The 23,098-nt window shown below is 31.6% G+C and overlaps 2 protein-coding genes across 4 annotated transcripts in view; one reads left to right on the plus strand and one right to left on the minus strand.

Moving 5' to 3' along the window:
* Nucleotides 1-8,328: 8,328 nt before the first annotated feature.
* The window catches only part of LOC132949073 (protein monoglycylase TTLL8-like), a 30,447-nt gene continuing 15,677 nt past the window's right edge, over nucleotides 8,329-23,098 (plus strand). The window contains exons 1-2 of one of the 2 annotated variants that reach the window (XM_061019845.1): nucleotides 8,329-8,428; nucleotides 22,144-22,572. In XM_061019845.1, the coding sequence (XP_060875828.1) occupies nucleotides 22,221-22,572 (352 nt within the window). In that variant the 5' untranslated portion in view covers nucleotides 8,329-8,428; nucleotides 22,144-22,220. Of the gene's footprint in view, nucleotides 8,429-11,445; nucleotides 11,625-22,143; nucleotides 22,573-23,098 lie in introns of those variants that run through there. The other variant, XM_061019844.1, reaches the window with a different exon arrangement.
* Nucleotides 17,357-21,222, minus strand: LOC132948540 (deoxyribodipyrimidine photo-lyase-like). 2 transcript variants are annotated; one of them, XM_061019050.1, is made up of 8 exons: nucleotides 20,829-21,222; nucleotides 20,090-20,210; nucleotides 19,907-20,033; nucleotides 19,727-19,852; nucleotides 18,577-18,938; nucleotides 18,302-18,500; nucleotides 18,047-18,239; nucleotides 17,357-17,964 (listed from the first exon to the last, which is right to left on the minus strand). In XM_061019050.1, exons 2-8 carry the CDS (start codon nucleotides 20,195-20,197, stop codon nucleotides 17,559-17,561), a joined length of 1,521 nt encoding a protein of 506 aa, XP_060875033.1. In that variant the 5' UTR covers nucleotides 20,198-20,210; nucleotides 20,829-21,222; the 3' UTR covers nucleotides 17,357-17,558. The 2 variants fall into 2 exon arrangements, with proteins under 2 accessions (XP_060875033.1, XP_060875034.1); XM_061019051.1 differs by lacking the exon at nucleotides 20,829-21,222 and adding an exon at nucleotides 20,649-20,774.

Raw genomic sequence — 23,098 nt, forward strand, 5'->3', positions numbered from 1 at the left:
TGACAATATACGATAAATATGTTCTGTATGCAGTTTATTTTATATGCAATGTGCGTTTTATATATTTATTATTGTCGTGACATTTTGTTAATAATATTATAACATTACCGATACATACAATGTTTCGTGTTAAAATGCCAATAATATTTTCGGATAGGCGTGCTTTGTTTAGATTATAGCCAACAGGTAAGGTATATACAATAATTTTGGGGTAATCTCTAAGAATATGCCAAAATGCATAGTAGGGAGTAGGGATTTATGATAAATATAACATGATTATTTAATAATTAATTGTATTATGACTTAAATTTATTAGATTTTGCACTCGGGGGGAGAATTTTTGCGCAGATATGAGTTAAAAATAAGAATTTGTTTGATATATATAAAATATATATAGTTTACATTTTTTGGGTCCATGCCCGTAGCAATTAAAACGTCCATTGTGTATTATAATTTATTTTCTATTGAAGATAAAATTAAAAAAGAAGTGTATCTAACTATAGCTCATCGTCTCGAACTTTAAAATGTTTTGCATATATATTGTATACTTCGCGTCTAAATACAATATATTATATATTGTTTTCGTTATTATTATTATAACACTATTTGTCTATTTATCTCGCGTAACATTTTTAATTATTAATTAACGATTGCTGTTCAACATTGTAAACTTCATTACACAATTTGCAATTTGCATGACGCACTCGACTCGTCGACAACTTCAGAACACACCGAAACTGCAGGTGCAGTCGAAACCGGTTTAGACGCGCAATTTTTTTAACGACATCCAATTCGCGAGTAATTCACTAAACACGCTTATATAGTTATACATGACAATTGTAACTATTTGTTTGTTGAAATTAAATTACTCAACTACTATCAATTACCTCAGCGAGTATCATTCAAATAATTATTACATGCAGTACCTACAATCTGTGAAAAATTAAAATTGGCTTGATAGAATACTTAATATAATATAATCGTTCGAATGAATATTATAATAATAATGTATCATCTACAATTATCGACACAAAAGCACTATAAATAAGTCATAAATTATGACATTCAAAACATGATCGGCGGTGGTGGATGGTACAAACCTGAACAGTGTTAAATAAGGAATTCAAATTCGTACCACTGCAGATGGCAGATGATGGTATTTTAAATGAAATAAGTAAATCGCAAGACTTGTCGACTTACGACTATAGGTACCTATGTATTATAATAATTAATATTATATTTTAACTTATATTATATATCATATTGTTATTTAATTAATCGTATTAATGCAAATAGTTCACGAGATTTTATTGTATTAAGGACATTGAGGTCGTACATTGATCATATTATAATATTATTACGCCTCGTGCGGCGCGGTGTGCACGGTTATCATAAACTTGTAACGATGGCTATCGACGTTGCAGATCAATTAATATAATTAACACTTACCGTGCGGTAAGTATTCGGTTACGACAAATAACAACATTGTCTAAAGAGTACATTCTTCGGTACGGATTCCATGCCGTAAAATTTGTCAACGTTTTGAATAATGATTTCAATATTATGTGCGACGTACCTATATAATCTGCGGATTGCCGACCCGCTGCACCTATAAGCAACGCCTAATGCCTACCTATTATAGTCCAACATCATAAAATGTTATACGACGTATAATATAGGTACCTACGGGCTACGTGCATTATAGGTGTCAGGTACCATAATATTGTTATAGCTACGGACTGCGGTTAGTGGTTGAACTACGTGTAATTACTATAATATTCTATTAATATGTATTTATAAGACAAATCGGCACGCGTTAACAGAAATCTAAATGATTTATAATCGACAACTATAATATAAATATATAATACATAGATTATATAGGTATATATAACTTTCATACCATTAAAAATGAATTTAATAGACAATTTGTACTTAAGTGGACGCCACACTGGCATGTGTTGTCTCCGTCTTACTTCTTACAAGTGCGTAACACAGCAAATTGTACGCTAAGCAGAACACGTATTGTTTGTGCATTTTAAAATACTGATAACTTGTTTTAAAATTAAAATATAAAAAAAAACCAACGAGGTTCACTAAATAATATTCTTACTTCTAAATTTGATAATAGGTCAATTCACTCTAATTTTTTAACTAACGGAGCTACACGTGTTCTGCTGAGCGTACAATTTGCTATGTTACGCACTTGTAAGACGGAGACAACGCGTGCGGGTGTGGCGTCCTCTTAAGAGGAGTCAGCGCACTATTGGTTTTCTCTCTCTGGCCCACGCGCAACATAGACAAAACGTATTTGAGCAGAATCGTTTTTTCTATGTTTTTAAGTGATCTTAGAGTAAAATCACCCATTACAAAAAAGATAGAGAATAATATTTTTGAGGAAATGTTATGTCGATTTCTCTAAATGTTGTTTCAAAACAATTTAAACATCATTTAAATTTACAACATTTTTTTGTTTATTTTGAAACTCAAATGCAAAGTCAAATAACAATAAAATCTAAAATCGATATAATATTCCCTCAAAAATATTATTCTCTATCTTTTTTGTTATGGGTTATTTTACTCTAAGTTTACTTGGAAACATAGAAAAAACGATTCTGCGTAAATGCGTTTTGTCTATGTTGCGCGTGGGTCAAAGAGAGAAAACAAATAGTGCGCTGACAACCTCTTAACGGATAGACGCTATACTATTGTTATTAGATCTGAACTGCCTATATAGTCTATACTATTAGTACCCTATAATATACCTATTATAAAAAGTATTTATAATATAATATAGGTAATATATTATTATTCTATTTAGGATTGTATTTATGTTTAGGTTTTTATCGAAAAATTGATTAACGATGATCCCAATCGGTTCATTTACACAGTTACACTTTACACTGCAGTGCAATGGTATACCTTATTTATGTAATATATAAGTAAGTATTCGAATTCCGAAATTTCCAAATTTTTTAACACAAAATGAGTTTTCTCTAATATTGTATATATATATTATATTTCTATACGTTTTAAATTGCATACTTCACCGTTTCATCAAAAGCTAAAGTCAAGAAGAATTAAATAATAAGGGAGTATAACTTTTCTTAAACAATTTAAAGGTTTGTATGTAGATAGTAATATTATAGTAGTCATAGTAGACTAAAGAGTAGACACCTGTTCTGGCCCCCTCACCAGCGAACGTCAGTCGCTGTCTCGCCAATTTTACGCATATTACGCCGTTGTACACATACATGCAGGTAGGTATTACGTTAATTCTGATATAAATTTATATATTATATTAATTTCACTAGTACACGATACGAGCTGTAGAACCGAGACAAGAAACACGCAGAACGCACGCGTTGAGTATTATACCTATGGGCTATGGGTTTTGAGAAGATTGTTATAAATTATAATATTATAGGTACCTATAGTACCTACGCATTTTTTTCTGTTCGGCGGCCGTGAGCGGCTGTTGTTTTTCCTCGTGGAAATAAATGAAATAAAATGATATAATATTTTGTCGACTAATTTTTTTTTTTTGTAAATTTGCTATCGCGGGTTCACGTTTTATCTCAAACACGCGTTTATATATGTAGTAAATTAGCTAAATATATAACATTACCGCGGCCGTCTGAATAATATAGACTCGGATACACATTCACACATCACACCGAACAAAAAATCGCGACCTCGACTGGTTTGGCCTTTTACGTTTACGTGCGCATTTAATATGACGTTGAATAATAAATATATATTATAATAATATACACTAAATATAAAAATGTACAATGCACAAAAGTCGCGGCTAAACGCGCCTTTTTTTTCATAATGTAATACCTTTGTTTTGTAGAAAATATAATAAATAGGTGCCATTACGTGGTTTGATGCACGTACTTATAATCTATATTAATATATACCGATGTCGAAACGGAATATTTCTGCGAGATAACATGTCATTCAAATTTAGTGATAATATTATACATTTTAGTTCCTTAGACTGAAACCAAAACAGCAAACGCATCGCCCCACGTGTCATTAAGGTTAAAACGATTGGAAATAATTATATGTATAATTATTATTTACCTATATTACCATATATATGGCATAATGGCATATAGGTATTTATTATATTGTACCTATACAAGTCACAAGTTAATACATTTAAGTACCTATACAGTCATTATTTGGAAAAGCTTTAACTTTTTTGAAAATATTATTTTAATGTAATTTCAATACAATATTTTTGAAAAAATATTATATTTTTACAATTTTTAATCCTTATTATTTTTTAAGTGTTCTACCTACTTATTTAAATAAAAACATAATTTTAATTTCATGTTCCAATATACAATATTTTTTATGTATAGTTCAATACTTAAAAATTGAACTTCGAAAGAGTAGTTAAGTTATAAGTAACTACAAAGTATTATATATAATAACTTTTAAGTTTAAATACTTATAGGTATAAAATTATAACTATAAAATTAACTACTTTTCGAAGTTAAATTTTACGTATACCTATATAAGTAGGTATATATACTTACTAGGTATACTTCAAAAATATTCTGCTTCGGAATATGAAATTGAAAATTGATTATGTATTGTTGAAAATTGTCATTGAAAAAAGTAAATAAGTTCTTACTTAAAAAACGATAACGATAAAAAATATAATTTTTTTTCAAAAATTGTGTTTTGCAATGACACCAAATATTATAAGAAAAAAATATCTTCAAAAAAGTTGATATTTTTTGAAATATTGAGTGACAAATAATAATATTTGTATAGATCACCTTGTATATAAGGTAAGACTTAAAGGTAAAAAATTATTCCAAAACGATTGACCCAAAAGTGACATTGGACTTTCTCATGCCATCGTATGGATATATCATATATAATATATACCTAAATATTAATTATACTATACATTATTCATAGTTATGCATAATGTCGTGCAGTTTTTGGTATTTTGATTATATGGGAGGCGTCTTGCAGTGTAGGCATTGTTGTTTTGGTCGAGTGTCGACTGTAAAACATATTATTCATTAATTCTTATTTATTTATTTGTATACAACTATAGTGTAATATCGTCTATACGTTATAATTATTAAAATATTTAATATTTGCAGGTATATTCGATGTCATGACACCATCATGTCGGTGTACTTCAGTATTTGTAGATTTTTTGTTGCGTGTCTTGAAGGTCTTGAATATAATATGTCAGTCGGCACCAGAGTTAATACATATATGATGGAAGTTTTAGCTCTTGTATTTTGTTTTTACCCATATATGAAGATGGGGGGGGGAATATGTGTATATATATTATATATATATTATAGGTGAAATCCAATTTTTTTTATCGTATATACGACGTATGTCATCACATCTGTACTACGCGTGAACAAGGCTGGCGGATTGGTTAGGCGAGCTACTGAGAAAATCTCGGTGGGCTGCTTAAAGTTTGGGCCGGTGGTGTGAGTGTGAGTGAAAATAAATTCATGTTTAAAATACGATTGGCCACCTATAAACTCGTAATAATTATAGACGTAATTTTGGGCCACCTAATATGTAAATGAGCCGCTTATAGAAGTGAAAATCTCGATGGGCCGATACATACCAATCCGGCCCTGCGCGTGAATGTAGTCTTATAGGATGAAACTAGCCAAATATTACATTTTTCACTGTACGTTATATGATTAGCTATACATCTATAGAGGGGTGGTTTAAGCTCCTAGTTCATTCTGTACGACTGTTCCTTTATAATATGCAACTGTATATTATATACAGTAGGTACGGAGTGTTCGATTTGAAAATATGACAGAACAACAATAATATTTTATAAATAAATATATACGTACACGTATGTAGCTTACGAACGAATTAATAATAACAAAAATTGACGTCTACAGACGAGTCTGTAGTTTTCGGACGCATCTTGTACCTACACTTAATAGTTTAAACGCAGTGTATTATACGTCTAGATGGCCATTATTATACCATTCATATGATCGATCCATACTACCAAGTCTCTTAGGCAAAAAAAATATTCGTATCATGTAGAGAAATTTGGTAAATAGAATTAAATACATTTGGTTCTAATTTGGTTTGGTTCTCAAAAATTCGTTTAACAGAACATTTTGTTAAACGGAAGTTCGTTACATGTAAGTTTCTCTGTATATAATATTTATACATCGAGAGAGTGATATATATATATAGTATGGCATAGTGCTCTCATATACACGAATTATATATATGTATATGTGTGTGTACGTTCGAGACGAAGGGGAAATAAACGAATTTCGTTCAATGTCAAGGACGCGGCCATATTGTGTACTGCGTACCTCCGTGTGGATGGACGCGCATCGATCGGGCGGCGGCGTTTGAGCGCGCGACGGGCCGAGCGGGGTTTTTGCGTAGTAGTCTCGAGCTCAGCGGCGGCGATGTGCCCGCAGCCGCAAACCACGGGTCGTCGTGCGCGGTATGTTATGCGTATTGTATTTATTTAATAAATTATAATTTATAATTTAGAGATACGGTACGATAGACACGGAAAAGTGTGTACGATAAACGAGTATAATATTCATAGCGCTGCAGCAACCACGCGGCTTGCGTTATAATAAATAATAATATAATATTGTACTAGGGCAATATTTAGATAATAATAATATATAATATGTAAAGCCACAGCAATTTACATATTATATTATAGTTTCGCGCGATCGTTTAGCGCGCGACGTGTTTGCGTCGCACGTTCTTATGGATATTTTCCTGTTCGCACGGGGTTAATATATAAATCGTTGTGAGGCGTAAAATGAAAACGGCAAAAAAACGTTATATTATGCAGCGCGATTTATAAAAAAACTGCGTCCACCGTTGCAGTATAATGTATAGAGTTCTGGGTAATTTGATACATAAAAAAAAAAATTGGTTCCCCTCAAAATTGCACGTGTAACGCACCCGAGACGATTACGCGTAGTTTCTGCTCCGATGTACGTTTTGTGCGTATCGCATTAGAAGTAAGGGTTTTCGGTTTGTTAAGTTTTTGACGTTTGGCGTGTTCCACGATTTTCTTTTGTTGCGCCTATTAGTTATATACTTATATACATTTAAGTTGATTCATACACGTTTTTTTTTTTTAAGAAATTATCAGCTATAACTGATATATTTGCGTTTGCTATACTTGTGTGGACTGTGAAGTATACATTATTGTTTTTATTATTGAAAGAAAATACATCTATGCACCAAATATTTTGGGTCTTTCGTGTTTTTTGTTGTATTTTATTGTATTTTGCGAGTACAGGAATTAATATGTTTAATGTATAATAGTACTAAACGTCTAAACAGTACACGTATGGTCATCTTAACTAATTAGTATAGCCAGTAAAGGTAGGTAAGGTATTCTGAGTCCTGTATCCCACTTAAGGAAACAATATTATGAAGGTTGATTTGAATTCTCGTAACAAGTTTATTTGTCGATTCACAGTCCACTTATCTTTAACTCATAAAGTTATGCCAAAGCCCATACTAGATATTACTAGCTAGTGGTGGTTATTCAGGTCTATCGACTTTGTTACTATTAAAGCATTTTCGAAACTCAAACCATCAAGTATCATAAATCATATAAACTATTCTATTTTTGAGTCAGTGTGAGTATCGTTATGCAGTACCTATATCAGTCACCCGAGTTGTATATAATATCGTATATTCTGCCACGGTATTAATACAATCCAATATCAATGTTTAATTGTTTAAATGAAAATCAACAGCTGTGAATAGTGTGACGCGAAAAATTTACCAACCTATTTTTTGTTAAAAAATCTTTATAATGAATCGAATCGCCGACGACTGCAATTTTCTCTCGGAATACCAAAAGTCACGGTTTCAGGTAATCCTGAATCTGATACTTCCTTCCGTGTAATAGGTAGTAGGTACACTGCAATGTGTACCGAAATTTATATAATATATTATATAATTATGTTACATTTATTGTCTATGAAAAATTGGTTTGGCAGAGCTGCCGCTCGAACTGTTCACCTATTCACTCGTAATTATTTAACTTGTCGGGAAAAACGAATCAAATCGGCGTATCGCGTATGCTATATAATATCAACTATGTACCTACTCATTGTGCGTAAGACAATTATATTATGTATTATTGGTAATATTATTAATACTGCTGCAGTAAAATATAGAGTGTGGCGTTTCGACATAATATATGTGATAACAGATAAGTGATAAGCAATAAAAATGTGTAAGGCTGTAGTAAATAATAGCATTACCTGTGAATAATTGTTCGTGAATAAATTCTACTGTAATCGTCGGACGTTATAATCTCTGCCGAGTTGTAAGGGAAAAAAATACATGTATACGCAATAGTGTATAACATAATAATATAATCGTTACTCGCGTCGTTGGTGACGAGACAGTGAGTATGACCATTTTAATATTATTATTATATTATATAAAACTAAGTAGTAGGTTCAAAAGAGAATATTAATACGAATTAGTTTGCAGAAACAAAACTGTGAGAAACGAACGAGATTTGTGAAAGAAATAGTCGAACCGCGAGTATTGAAATGATACGATGACGTAAAAAACAAATATGAAAACATAAAATGTAATTTCCACGACTAAAATATTTATGTAAGGAAAGTAATATTTTTCGAAAGGTTTCCTTTTTAATTATTTGAAAACCATTGTAAATATACATATTATATCCATACTTTGTGTATCATACAGTTGTTTGTTTTTGTAATCACAAAAATGAAATCGAATTAAACTCAGAACTACAAAAGTATATATTGTATGAACTTTTGAAGCTAAGTTTTGAGATGAGTTTTGTAGGACTTTATATTTTTAATATAGTGACAATTTATAACTACTTGTTAGTTTTCAATATAAAAATTCGGGGAAAAATCTTGAAATAAAATAACAAATAATTTTTAAGAGCCATTATAGGAACAGAACAAGAATATTTGTTCATGTTTTTGCCAGTTACGTTACATAAATATTTATCGCTTTGCGAATACTGCAAATGCAAATTATTAGTACTTAGCACAATTACAGTAATAAAGTAATAACATAATAATAACAGGTTAGTACTTAAATTAAATGATTCATAAGTCATAACAAGGTGGTACGATGTAATATTTAAGTGACCATGAAAACGAGGAGTAAAATCTAGGCAATTTATGTACACCACAGAATGTGCGACGAAAACGTAATTTAATAATTATATAATACAAAAAACACTTCTATCAAGCACACAAGTACACTTAATTTCGATTTATTTTAACACAATAACACGTTAAAATAAAATTTCAAAAAGATTTTACACAAAAGATGTACGCTGATGGAATGGAATTATAATGTGTATTATAATATTGTATCTAGGTACATTCTACGTTTTTTCTGAACGGTGCATATTATGTACAGACAGGGTACCTAAAGCAAAACGTTTTCAGCGTTTTATTTTATATACCTAGGTAACCGATGTTGCGTAATAGTGGTGTGTAGGTATTTGGTATTTCGATCATTAATTTGTTTTCCTTTAACCGTCGCGAATATAAACCACCTACGCATTTTTCTCGGATACTATACGAAACGTTTTTAACGATGTCAAAATAGAAAAAAAAACAAAACTATTTATTTTCTAAATTGCTTAATAAATTATCATTAAACGAGATTTACTTTTATTTTCGATTTGAAGGGCCCTCGCATGTCTACGTGACTATATTATTCCGTTTGTCAACAATAAACAAAACAAAGTGGCGTGACATAGAACGGTGCTTCGCGTATAGTATTGTATTTATATAGTTTCCGTGTGTGTCTGTGTGTGTGCTGTGCGATAAGCGGATCGATATTCCCGTGACTTCCAGGCAAGTTTTCTTTCGGAAACGAAACCGTCTGGTGTTCGAGTTTTACAAACTATTGTCACTTAATGCGTAGTTCCAAATATATAAACTATATAAATTATTTTGTAAACATAATATTGTTTGCTCCAACCAGTATGTATATCGTATATGGGTATTTCAAGTTTTGTCCGATCATATTATTTACAGTGATTAGGGATGTATAAAGTTCTTGTATGCAATCCCTAAAAATCATACACACTTTTTAAGATCCTAGGACATACCTATAACCTACAAAACAATTTTGTCCGCTATTCAGAAGGTTCGGATTGTAGAAAGTTTGTAGTCGGTTCTCAAGAAAACATCCGCTATTGAGAAGTGTCCGTTAGGGGACGTTTCGCTTTATAACGAGATGAAAAAAAAACACTGTTCTCTGACCTCTGTTAATGACGACCCTTGAGGCACTTATCGCCTATCATAATTTGCAACATGCGTGATGGCCGCATATTATTCAGGTTGGGAACGAGTAAAATTATCATTCTAAAAAATAATGAAACGTCAACTTAATTATTTTTAGCGTATCAAATAAAGGTACTTTACTTTCTCGATTTATGTTTTAAATTTTTTTTCTCTACCGATATACGTAACATATACCTACCAGCTATGCCTAATAGTACCTAACATCAGCATTCGATGTGCAGTGCATCGCGTAATATTATATTACTATCTATAATATAATAATCCGTGTGCACTGCAGTGTCCGGAGATGCAGATAGACCGGACTATCTAGGAGGTACCTGTATATAAATATAATATAATATTATTATGTATGTTATATATTGAGTGGACCATAGCGTTTTTTCGGTTTTATGCGGCGCTTGTTTATACGCATAACTCGTTTACTCGTATGGTATATACCGGGTATGCAATATATATCGTGTGGTATATTATAGCTGTAAACACGTGCACTGGAAAACACCGTGGCCCACACCCTGTATGCACGAATAGTATATACATACTCGTGTGTACACGAACGAATAGTAAAGGAGGTGTATGCCTTATACGACGAAGGTCACCTTCGTGCTCGATTACAATAGGTTCGCGTGTGTTGTGTGTACATGTATGTTGTATAAAAAATATATATAGTCACACGCGCTATACAGCGCGTGCGCTTGTTCAAAACGCATATTATGATATTATAAGTAAGTAGGTACCTATAAAATGTAGGTAAATGCGAATGCGGAATAGTGTTTAGGTAGGTAGATAGGTAAGTTAATTTTGGCGAGCAGTGGTCATTGCTATACCGAACATACCTACTGATGTAGGCTGTAGCAATACAGTTGCAATTTTATACGGCTACGGCTGTGGCGTGTAATGTGTATACCTCCATGTGTGATGGTTCCAAATAGACGAAAAAAAAACTGTCGGTGGTCCCGTGCCTGTAGTGTGTGAGTGTGTGTGTGTGTGTGTGTGTGTGTGTGTGTGTGTGTGTGTGTGTAAGGTGGTGGTGGAGGTGGTGGGGAGGAGGCGAAAAAAGGAGAACAAATCCGTTTCCGCGCGCGTCCGAAAAATTTGGACTGATGTCAAAAAAACACGTTTTCGTCTGTATATAATATTATAATATTCTATAATATATCATCGCGTGTGCATAAATTTATTGTATTCGATAATCGCGCCCACTCCCATGTCTCTTGTATAACGGCGACCGAAAGCACACCGCGGAAACGCGACCGCAGCTGTGCAGAGGTCAACTACAAATTTATCATACCGGTGAGCAGCGTAGGCTTAAATACTTAATACAAAAATATCTTATATCTAATATGTGTAATATGTGTCTAAATATTGTGAGCGGCGCTTCCGAGACGGTTATACTGATTTTTTCGTATTATTTGTTTCACGATGAAAACCAAACTCTTCAAAATGTTTGGGACTAATTGACTAATTAGTCATTACTAATTGATTAGTTAGATCGAAATAAAGCGTATGACAATATTTGTACGTATATTGTCGTTCTCACATTGGGCCGATACTTTGGGAAAACTTTGAAGCCAATACAGCTGCAGGCGCGTCGACGGTCATTATAATATTAATTAATTATGATATAATCGCCTTTGATTGTTATTGCGCTCAGATCGAGCGTATACCGTGAGCAGGCAACACAACCAACGCCGACGCGTAAGTTCAGTCTCATAGGTTACTCACTAGGGGGGTGGTATATTTTAGTAGACACGTCATAGGTATTGCATAAAAAAAATTAAGAGGGAGTCAGGGAGTCTGAGGAGACTAAAGCCACCCCCAAAATATCAGAAAAATTGTTTAGTGTTCTGTAACGTATCTATGTATTAAAATTAGACTATTAGTCTATATAAAAAATTATCAAAAAAATTAATTACGGTTACTGATTTAATATTGTATTTATAACGATATACATGTAACATTTTATTCGTCATTAAATTCTTTGAAATTATGTTTTTTGGCTTTTCTACATTAAATCAAACTTAACACTATTATTATTCACTATTCAATCATGTACACGATTTGACCACGTGATTTTCGATTATTTTAAGTATGGTAATTGGAATGAAAAAAGTCTAAATTTTTAAATCTTCAAGAATTTGTGATAAATAGGAAAATAATAAAAATGTAACTCAGTAATGATGAGTAGGAAGGTAATTTAGCTAGCTTTAATATAAAATATTAATGAGAGGGATTTGATATCACACCCAAGCGGTATAACCACTTGAATTCATAAAAACGTCGGCGTGAACAGTCCCAAAATTTCTATTTTTTAACTTTTTTTCCTAAACTATGATTAAAATTATTTAATTTTTTACAGATAAAAAAAGAGTTATTTTTCGATAGATTTTCATTTAGCGAGGTAGATTTCCGAAACTGGAGAACGGATTTTGTTGTTTGGGGTCTTGTTAGATTCACATTGGCTAGGAGACGTGCAGTGAAGATTTTCAGAACTTTATCTCCAATCGTTAATTCACTATTGAGCTATAAATCTGAAAATCATCAAAAAACGCCCAATAAAATTTGTTTTAACTTTTTTTAATGTTCTGTAGTGAATTAACTATTAAATATAAAGTTCTGAAATCTTCACTGCAGTTTAACTAACCAATGTGAATCTAACAAGACCCCAAACAAAGAAATCCACTCTCCAGTTTCGGAGATCTATCTCACTAAATGAAAATGAAAATGATTTTTTGTGGGGCTGTTCACATAGACATTTTTCTGGATTCAAATTGTTATACCGCTTGGGTGTGACATCAGTTAATAAATTTCTAATAATTAAAAATCAAGAAGTTTTACATGCCAATCCCTGACTTGGCAAGCGTTTTTTAAATGTAATTAATACTTATCAACTATATAATATGTGGTCAACGAATAGTATTTTTTTAAGACTTACGTGTCCGTGTGCATATACTATTCTAATTTATTTACACGATTTAAATTTTAAAAAGCTACTTATTAGTAGATACAAGCAAACCGTTTAGTTTGCATAGTAAAATTAATATATCATCGTTCTGACTTGGTCGCTAATAATTTCAGACGTTTGTGGAACCCACTCAAACGTGAGACACATCGCACATGTCACTTATAGTTAAACTCTGTGATAAATAATGTAGTTTACGTTAATATTTATCCTTACTGTCACCAATGTTACCTGAAATTTGACATTTTTATAATTGTTTTTAGACACGAATACTGCAAATCCCTATAATCTTTCTATTCAAACACTGTCAATTTGAGCACTATATAATATTATAACCATCACAATATATAATATTTTATCATGATTTTAAGACGGTTCCTAAGATTATTCATGGGCGATCGACATTAATTTTTCATTTTTGTTAGTTTCACGAAGTTTCTAGTCTCCGAAACACTGACCCCGTGTCCCCGTGGTTCGAAAACAGGAACCAATAACACCGATTAAAATGCATCAGTTGCGACCAATTTGAAAATTTAAATTTGAATTCAATGATAAAATATCATTGTACAAGAAAACCGATTCTGAGCGAAGACGGTCAGTCAGTCTATGGTTCGTGATTTTTCCGTATTTTGTCAAGATTTGAACTTAAAAACACACACATCATTGTAAAATCAATTCATTCATCGCGAATCTAAAAAAAAATATCACTGTGTGTGTGTGCGTGTTTGAGTGAAAGAGTATAATGATAATATTGAAATCGCAACAACAGTCGTGGACAGAATATTATTTCCGTGCATCCGTAACGATAATTATTATAATCAGACCTACCGAGCGCGTAAACAGTGGTCAAGGACTCACTGCGGGACTATATACTATTATGATACCCAGATACCTATACCATACTATTAGATAATTTACCAATATGTGATATATTATACATCGTCACACAGTACATTCAGTACAAGCAAGTGCTACCGGTGAATAAAATGCGGTGGCGGTCGGTAACGACACAAAGCTTACCAAACTTTGTGCAACGAGTCTGCGTTGTTTCTTATGTTTTGTAATTGATATTGTCGTAATTGTTTTGTTTTTCGCTTTTGTCACGCACTCGCCGACGACTCGGCTTGCGACTGCCCTAGGAGGCGATCGGCCGCGGTTTGAAATCTCGCCAGATCGTTTTTAAAACACGTGCTCAAACGCACGTATCCTATAGCTGTAGGATTGTATTATATGTGCGCGAGAATTGGCTATTTCATTTTCCGTAACCTTGGAGATTTTATAGTCCCTGCAAGGACGTTCTTCGTTTCCCTAGAGAATTGACCATGTTATTATTTATTTGTTAATTCAATCCATAACAATCGGTGTCGGCAGGGACGTAAGCAAGGATGGATGTTGGCGTCAGATCCTCCATAGCCAATTTTTTTCAAATACAATATTGTACAAATAAATGTATTTATTTCAGTACAATAATTAACATTTCACACTTTGACCTAAAATTTGATACATACGTAGGTAGTAAATAGTAATACGTAGGTGTATTTAGGGAGGACTTAGCCCCCCCCCCCCCCCCAGTGTGAATATTAACCCCTCCAGAATTATTGTTAATGTAAAATCATGACAATATTATAATACCTTCTAATATTATCACTTTTGTAATTATTTATCACAATAGTGTTTCACAACAGAACATAATAAATAATATCATTTTAGATTCTGAGCAGAGTGAGTTTGTACTTTTGAGAGGTAAAAATTGAAAATGTCCAATACTTTTCATAATAATAATCGGGAAAAAGAAAAAAGTAAGGAAAAACGGGAATTTTTAAGCAATACCTACCTGCAGTTTTCGACAGAATCAATATTGTTTTTTTGGTGATCTCAAGTAGATCTCAAAAACAAATACAACCGTAAATACCTACTTAAAAATATTGTACTTAAGATATCTAATGACATTTTTTATTTTACGTAGGTTTTTTCTACTTTCTATGTCGATATTTTCAGTTGGTCAAAAAGTTGGAAAATTGAAAACAAAGTTGTTCATATTATAAAATTTAAAAAATATTGAATACCAATAAACCACATTTTTATAAGTGTTTGAAGGTTTTTGACATCCTCCCTTAAATTTAGTATTTCTACTCAATCGGTTTGGTTGTAATTCAAAAACGAATAACCGTAGATACTTGACATTTTCACAAAATGCTTATATTAGCATGTTCTATGGACATGGAAATATTTTGAAATTATTTTGTCGTCTTATAATATTTTAGCAATTTAAAAATATTAAAGATACATAGACATGATAAAAAAAAATATTATTTCATTATCATAAATCGTTCAAAGAACAAATACCATTGAAAATGTACTGAACAGACCCCCCCACCAATATATTTGATTGATGTAGGAATAACTATTACTGTACAAGTGTGCAACTGTACAAGAGGGTTATTGTGTAAAAATTGTATCACTGCTAAAATATGGTAGTGGGTAGGTACCTAATGGTTTCTGAGAAGTATTAGGTATTTTTATTTATATAAGATTTATTTTAGGAGGAGGGGGCAAAAGAGGGCTGTTAGGTATGTTAATTTTTTTAAACTTTCATTGTTGTAAACTTTTCATAACTCCATTAAGTTATTTCATATAATTAATTTTATATTACTTTCTTGATTTTTAATCAAGTAAGTATGGTAATTGAAATGAAAAAAGTCTGAATTTTGAAAACTTCAAGAATTTGTGTTAAATAGGAAAATAATAAATATGTAACTCAGTAATGATAAGTAGGTGGGTAATTTAGCTAGCTATAATATAAAATATTAATGAGAGGGATTTGATATCACACTCAAGCGGTATAACCACTTGAATTCACAAAAACGCTGGCGTGAACAGTCCCAAAATATTTATTTTTTTAACTTTTCTCCTAAATTATGATAGCTAGAAAGTTGGTTGATAACTCATTACAAAGGGATTACAAAGTAGATACTAAAATAAAAAATTATTTTATTTTTCACAGATAAAGAGTTATTTTTTGCTAGATTTTCATTTAGCGAGGTAGATTTCCGAAACTGGAGAACGGATTTTGTTTTTGGGATTTAGTTAGATTCACATTGGCTAGGAGAAGTGCAGTGAAGATTTTCAGAACTTTATCTCACTACAAAGCTGTAAAGCTGAAAAACACCAATAAAATTTGTTTTAATTTTTTTTTTGTTCTGTAATGAATTAACTATTAAAAATAAAGTTCTGAAAATCTTCACTGCACTTGTCCTAACCAATGTGAATCTAACAAGACCCCAAACAACGAAATCCGCTCTCTGGTTTTGGAGATCTATCTCACTAAAAGAAAATGAAAATTATTTTTTGTGGGGCTGTTCACACCGTCATTTTTCTGGATTCAAATTGTTATACCACTTGGGTGTGATATCAGTTAATAAATTTCTAAAAATTAAAAATCAAGAAAGTTTACATGCCGATCCCTGATTTGACAAGCGTTTATATATTAAAATTTGTTGCCATAGTTATTAACCCATTAGCGCCGGAGTTTTTTTATTTACAATTTTAACCAAAATTTTGTTGAAAATGTATATATTATAGTATTATACCTCAAAAATGATTGTAATAAATCTATGTTGCCATATGGCAACGCACGGCGTTAATGGGTTAATATTATAATATTAGCATTTATGTCTTAATCATATTAAACATTGAAATTGATCTATCCTTCACCAAAAATTATGATGGTGTATATTACATTTTTTAATTGTCACTATTTTTAAATCTAATATTTTTTTTTTTTGTTGCACCTGGGCGGAAAGATCAGATTTATTTACTTATTTATTTATTTATTCAGTAGGCGAATCTAGTAGTATTTTATATGGGATGATATGATTATTATTATTTCACATATTTATCAGAGACAAAAATGATGGTAAATAATTTAATTTCTTATTGAACAAAATACTTTAACATGGACTAATGCAAACTTTGCAACTTTTTTTTTAGTTTTAGCTTTCTTAATAATACAGGAACACTTGACGAGGTTTACAAAATAAAAATATTATAAATAAAATAGCAATTTTGTATAAAATTAAATTATTATAATTTATTAAGTAAAGTATTCATAATAAATTAATAATAAATTAATAATAAATTGCATAATAAAACATGTAAAAATAATACTGTGATGTTAAAATTAAAATTAAGACATAAACATTCTAAATAAAACTGATGCAAAAAGAAAATTATTGACTTGTTTTACGTAAATACAATCTTAACATTTATTTTTTAGTATATTTGTGAACCATGCCACCGTATCTAGCTATGAAAGCATTTATGTCAAACTTTCTCTTGCACCCTGCATAGTTCATATACCTAATTTTTCCAAAAATGTCTCTTTCTTTCCACCCCTGATCATGAATACCACATATTGACCACATACATCCAACAAAACCACTTGGATCACGACCATCCATGCTATATTTGTCATTGAGATAAATTGCATCTGCTAGTGCTCTATCTGGAGTATCAGTCCATTCCAGTATCTTTTTTGCCCAGTACATGCGTAGGAAACCGTGCATCTTGCCTTCCTTTACCAACTGTATTTGTGCAGAATTCCACAGATCGTCATGTGTGCGTGAACCTTCCAACTCTTCTCTAGTGTACACAAACATTCGTTTATCTTTTCTAAACAAAATATACAATATGTTTATTAATTATTATGATTTACCACTGAAAGCAGAGTAATACAAACAAAAATAGAACTTGCCTGTGTTCATTTAAGGAGGTTTGAGCCCAGTTAGGTGCACCTTCAATTTTATCATATTTTGGGTTGTAGAAACAAAAGTTGTCAGAGAGTTCTCGTCGAACAATTGCTTCTTCCCTATAAGCTGCCACACTATCTGGGTACTGTTTTGATAGTTTACTAACTTCTAAGATACATCTTTGAGCTGATATCTGACCTGAAAATTATAAATGTTTTAAATAAAATAAACTATTTAACATAAATATAATACATTCTTACCAAAATGCAACCAAGGTGACAGTTTGCTAAGACCGTCTTTTACTGGATTATTTCGATCTGTAGAATATTTTGGCAATCTTTTTTTCAGAAACAGTTCTAATTCGCTCATACCAGCTTTGAAACCAGCCTTTAGGCCTGGTACAGATACAACGCTACGGTCCACTTCTAAGGTTTTGTCGGCTTCATCCCAATTCGTTGGCTAATAGTATTGAATTAAAAACAAAAATAAGTTATTTTTATTGAAATGTTTTAAACTAATCAATTCCAACACATACTTTAGCTTTAAATGTACTGCGAAATGGATGTTTGATCACTGGTGGGAATTCTGTTAAAAACTCTGGTAATTTGTTATTGATTTTGTTTCGTATTGTTCTTGCAGCATATTCTTGTTTGTCAGAAGCCACCCAACAAGGTACAATATTATGGGCATCTACCTGTATAACAGGTACTTCAGATCCAATGCGATCAGCTAATTGTTTAGTCCATAACATATGTTCTCGCACAGGCATAAAATCTACAACTATTGCACCCAGTTTATGCTTCTTCACAAAATCTGGTAGTATGTCTGCTGCACAACCAATTAAGAAATGAAATTGGATATCTAGTGATTTACACTCAGTTTCTAGTTCTTCCAAGCCTATTATAAAAAAAATAAAAAAATAGTTAAGTTCAGTTTTTAGTTAAAGAAACAATATAGTTCATACATAAAATACATTATTAAAAGTTTAACTAAAACTTTTTTTATTTCATCAGCTAATGATAAGTTTTACTTTTAACTAATATGTTAATTTTGTTTTACATGAAGTAAATTCAGTAAAATACTTATGGGATTGGTATTGCCATTAAATATTGATTATACAAATCAAATAAATATATTTAGCCATGATACAATTAATAATATAATCAACGGTAGTACCATATTTTTTTTAACAAATACAAGCAAACACAGTGAAATACTTTTTAAAAAGAAAAACTCTAAATAGCGTAAACATTGCTTAATAATGGTTGGTTTGATTTATAACCCATATATTAGTTCACTCTCAATAATGAAACAATATTTTACATTTAATTTTTATTGACATGTAGTTATTATATAATAACAATCGGTATTAATGCTAACATTTCCAAGAAAGACAAATTTTTTTTACTATTTTTATTGTTAAATAAGCATTTATTTATGCACACAAAAATTCAAAGATACTCCTTAAGCAGTACAAAAATCTAAAGACTTCAAAAATATGGTCTTTAAATATATTTTTAAATTCCAAAAATCAGATTTTGAATAATTGGATTATTGAGGGTAAAAAGGGGTTGAGCATGCTCGGCGAGTCACCTTGTATATTTGTCATAAGTACAATGGTAATAATTTTAGTATACATTAGAAACCAATTTGTATTAAAATATTAAATATATTATTTTTTTTACCTTGAAATATATGCTTATAATGCCGTAAGCTGCAGTCCAAAAATTGTTTCAGTCTACAAAATGTGATATGTAATGAAACTTTGTTTTTAATTGCTAATTTTTGTGCATAAAGTAATGCCCAGTTATCTGGAAAAAAAATGTTATAAAATGATCCAAATTTACATTAAATATTTAATTTACCATGAATACGTTCATCTCTGAAAGTCCAATAAATAACTCCTTCAGCCCATTCAGGGACTTCTTTTTGTTCAGATAACACACGTACACGTTTCTTATTGAATTTAAATTCCATTATAGAAGAAGCTGTCTATAGATAAGAATTTTGTTATATTAATGTACTAATTGATCAAAGAATTAGCTTACTTTATTACGCTCTGCTGCTACATCGTTCAAGAAGTTACTGGTTTTGGAAGTGCCAACTTCAGAAATTGTTTTCTTAAATTTCTTGGTAAGCGGTTCATTTCCAGACATTTTATATCTTATACTAAAAAAAATATAATCATTCTTTTTTAAGTGTTAAATTGTAGTATTTTGAATAATAATAAAATCAAGTAGTAGTATCTGGATTCATTAAATTGATAACGAGCAAGTACTGGCAACAAAGAGCAAGTGCTTGCAATGTCTTGCAACAGGGTGCAAGAACTTACAACAGCTAGCAAGTACTTGCAACAGCTAGCAAATACTTGCAACAGGGAGCTCTTGACATTCAAGCGGATGCAAGAACTTGCAATGGCGAGTAAGGACTTGCAACAGCCAACAAGTACTTGCAAATTGCAATGACTTTTAACAGGATGTATTATGTACTTGCAACAGGGAGCAAGGACATTCAACAGGGTGCTTCTAAAGTACTTGCATGTGAAGTACTTGCTAGCTGTTGAAAGTATTTGCTCCTTGTTGCAAGTCATTGTTCGTTGTTGCTCACCGTTGCAAATCCTTGCTAGCTGTTGTATGCCCTTACACCCTGTTGTAAGTCTTCGTAGCTCATCATTGCAAACACTTGCTCTTTGTTTCCAGTACTTGCTTGTTGTTTCAAGCCAATATTTGCCATTGCAAGTCCTTGCTCCCTGTTGCAAATTATAAAAAAATAACTAGTATAACGTACCTTCCTTAACTTATATTCAAATTCCGTAGTTACTAGTTTGATACTTCAAATTCTTCAATAGTTTATTGTAAAGTGATATTGTGTGAAGTAGATAATTTTAATTTTTAATTTGTAATTTGTAAAAGTCTTTCTAATCTATAGACTATATTATAATTTCGTATTTTTTTATGATAATATAATTTATAAATAAATCATAAAAAATATTTAAAAGTAATAGGTAACAAATTTAAAATAATAATGAAACAATACTAAAATTTAAAATACAAAAATAATAAATTAATGAAATATGTTAAATGCTTGTAATCGTAATTTGATTAAAGATCTGGTTTAGTTAAGGCATTACATAATATAATGGGTTATGGCCTATGGGTATGCTATGCCACCATTTTGCGACTCATTTATCAATGATAAAATGATAAAAATATAAAGGGGGGAAAATTCATATTCACAAAACATTCATAGTCGCAAAATGGCGGCGTAGCATACCTAGATGCTAGTATCTAAAGTGCCCTTGTTTAGTGGTTTGTTTTAGAGTCATAGATAATAATCTTTATTAGAGCACGGTAGATTATAAACCATAATAGATTAATGAATATAATCTACCGTGATTTGGAGCCACAGACTTCTACACTATAGTACTATATAGAAATCTGTGTTTGGAGCACGGTTATCTACTCGAGTAGGTAACCGTGGTTTGGAGCATAGGAGAATTTGGAGGTTTGATTAGTCAGTGGTTTGAATATACTAACCACTGTCTGGTTACCGCTGATATGGAAATTAGGATGAAATTGGTTGATACTGCGGAAGTATATTAAATTTAATTTACTAGAAATATTGAGAGGGTCATTAAAATAACTAAATATAATTATTTTTTAAAACAAACAATTATTTCAACCAAAATGTACCAATCTTTTGTCGATCATATCGATGGGCCTGATAACGCGATAAAACTTCTGAAAACTGATTTGAATTTGTTAATATTTCAGATCGATCAGGCCACATTTTAAGATATTCGAATAATCAAAATTTAAAATTTCCTATCATTAAATATACTTGGTAATATAGGTCTTCGCTCAAAATGGTTTTTCGTATGTAATGATTTATGATTGAAATTAAATTTTACACATGCAGTGACACATACAATGATGAGGTACATTATTTATTCGACACCTACTGTAAAACAGAGTGGTTATCTGTTTTCTCCCCTTTTTCTATACATCGTTGCCATCTTTACGGCTGAATATATTATAACATAATATATTTATTATAGTTAACTACGTACTATTTACATTATCCGTATTACAATTTTTAACAGTAAACACAAAATTTATTCGCAAATTTCAACACCAAACACATTTCATTCGTTTTTTGGACCGCGTTGGACACCTGTAGATGGCCTGTAATAACCACAATGAACTCAAAGAAAACGGTGGCAAGAGATCCAACAATAATGGCGTATGCGGTAAGTTGTCGTCGTCGTCGTGCAATGAGTCGGCCGATAGGACTCGAAAGGTCACGTTGAACGTCGGCGGCGAAAAGTCGTCCAAGGGCTCAAACGCTAAGTCTTCCCGCGGAAAGTTACGTCGAGGCAAGAACTACTCGGTAGGCACCCTGGACCAGGCGATCCGCCAGAGAAAAATATTTACCGCGGTGGCCAAAATGCCGACCGAAATTCAGACGATGTTGATCGAAAACGGCTGGATCGGCAAAATTATGGTCGCCGACGACTGTTTCCGTCGGAACGGTGAGTACCTCCCACTGAACTGAATACGGGATATGGCCGTTTTTTTAACATGCACTATTTGTTTATTAAAGATATAATTTACGGTTAACAGATCTTACACATTGAAAAAAAGGTCGTGGAGGGATCTATCCTCCCCCCACTCTTTTGTCCACCCCTGCCTGATACATCAATTATTAACAAAACATTTAATTTTTATTAAACACTTTATTATGTGTATTATAATATTGTTGAACAATTTTTAATAGAATACTACCAAACAATATTATAGATTTTATTAGAAAACTAAACTCGGTAGGGACTTATGATTTTCGACGATGACACATTTCCCGCCATTGTTTTTAGAGATAATTTGAATTGTTATAACTTATAATATGTAAGTATTAATTTTGGTCGAAAAGTTAAAAGTTCTAGTAACATGAAAATTGAAAAGTATATTGCGTAGTAAGTATAATATGCTACTATACCTATAGGCTAGTCGTATTCTACCTATGGTGGATTAATATAATCAATTAATACAAAATCCTAA

The sequence above is a fragment of the Metopolophium dirhodum genome, chromosome 7, assembly GCF_019925205.1.
Source record: "Metopolophium dirhodum isolate CAU chromosome 7, ASM1992520v1, whole genome shotgun sequence".
NCBI lineage: Eukaryota > Metazoa > Arthropoda > Insecta > Hemiptera > Aphididae > Metopolophium > Metopolophium dirhodum.

What these genes read in the sequence shown, in the direction of transcription:
- LOC132948540 (XM_061019050.1), bottom strand. Translation starts at nt 20,197, where the DNA reads ATGTCTGGAAATGAACCGCTTACCAAGAAATTTAAGAAAACAATTTCT. An exon ending in TAGCAGCAGAGCGTAATAAA is followed by an intron (nt 20,034 to 20,089) that starts GTAAGCTAATTC and finishes TCTTATCTATAG; the next exon opens with ACAGCTTCTTCTATAATGGA. An exon ending in GTCACCTTGGTTGCATTTTG is followed by an intron (nt 18,240 to 18,301) that starts GTAAGAATGTAT and finishes TATAATTTTCAG; the next exon opens with GTCAGATATCAGCTCAAAGA.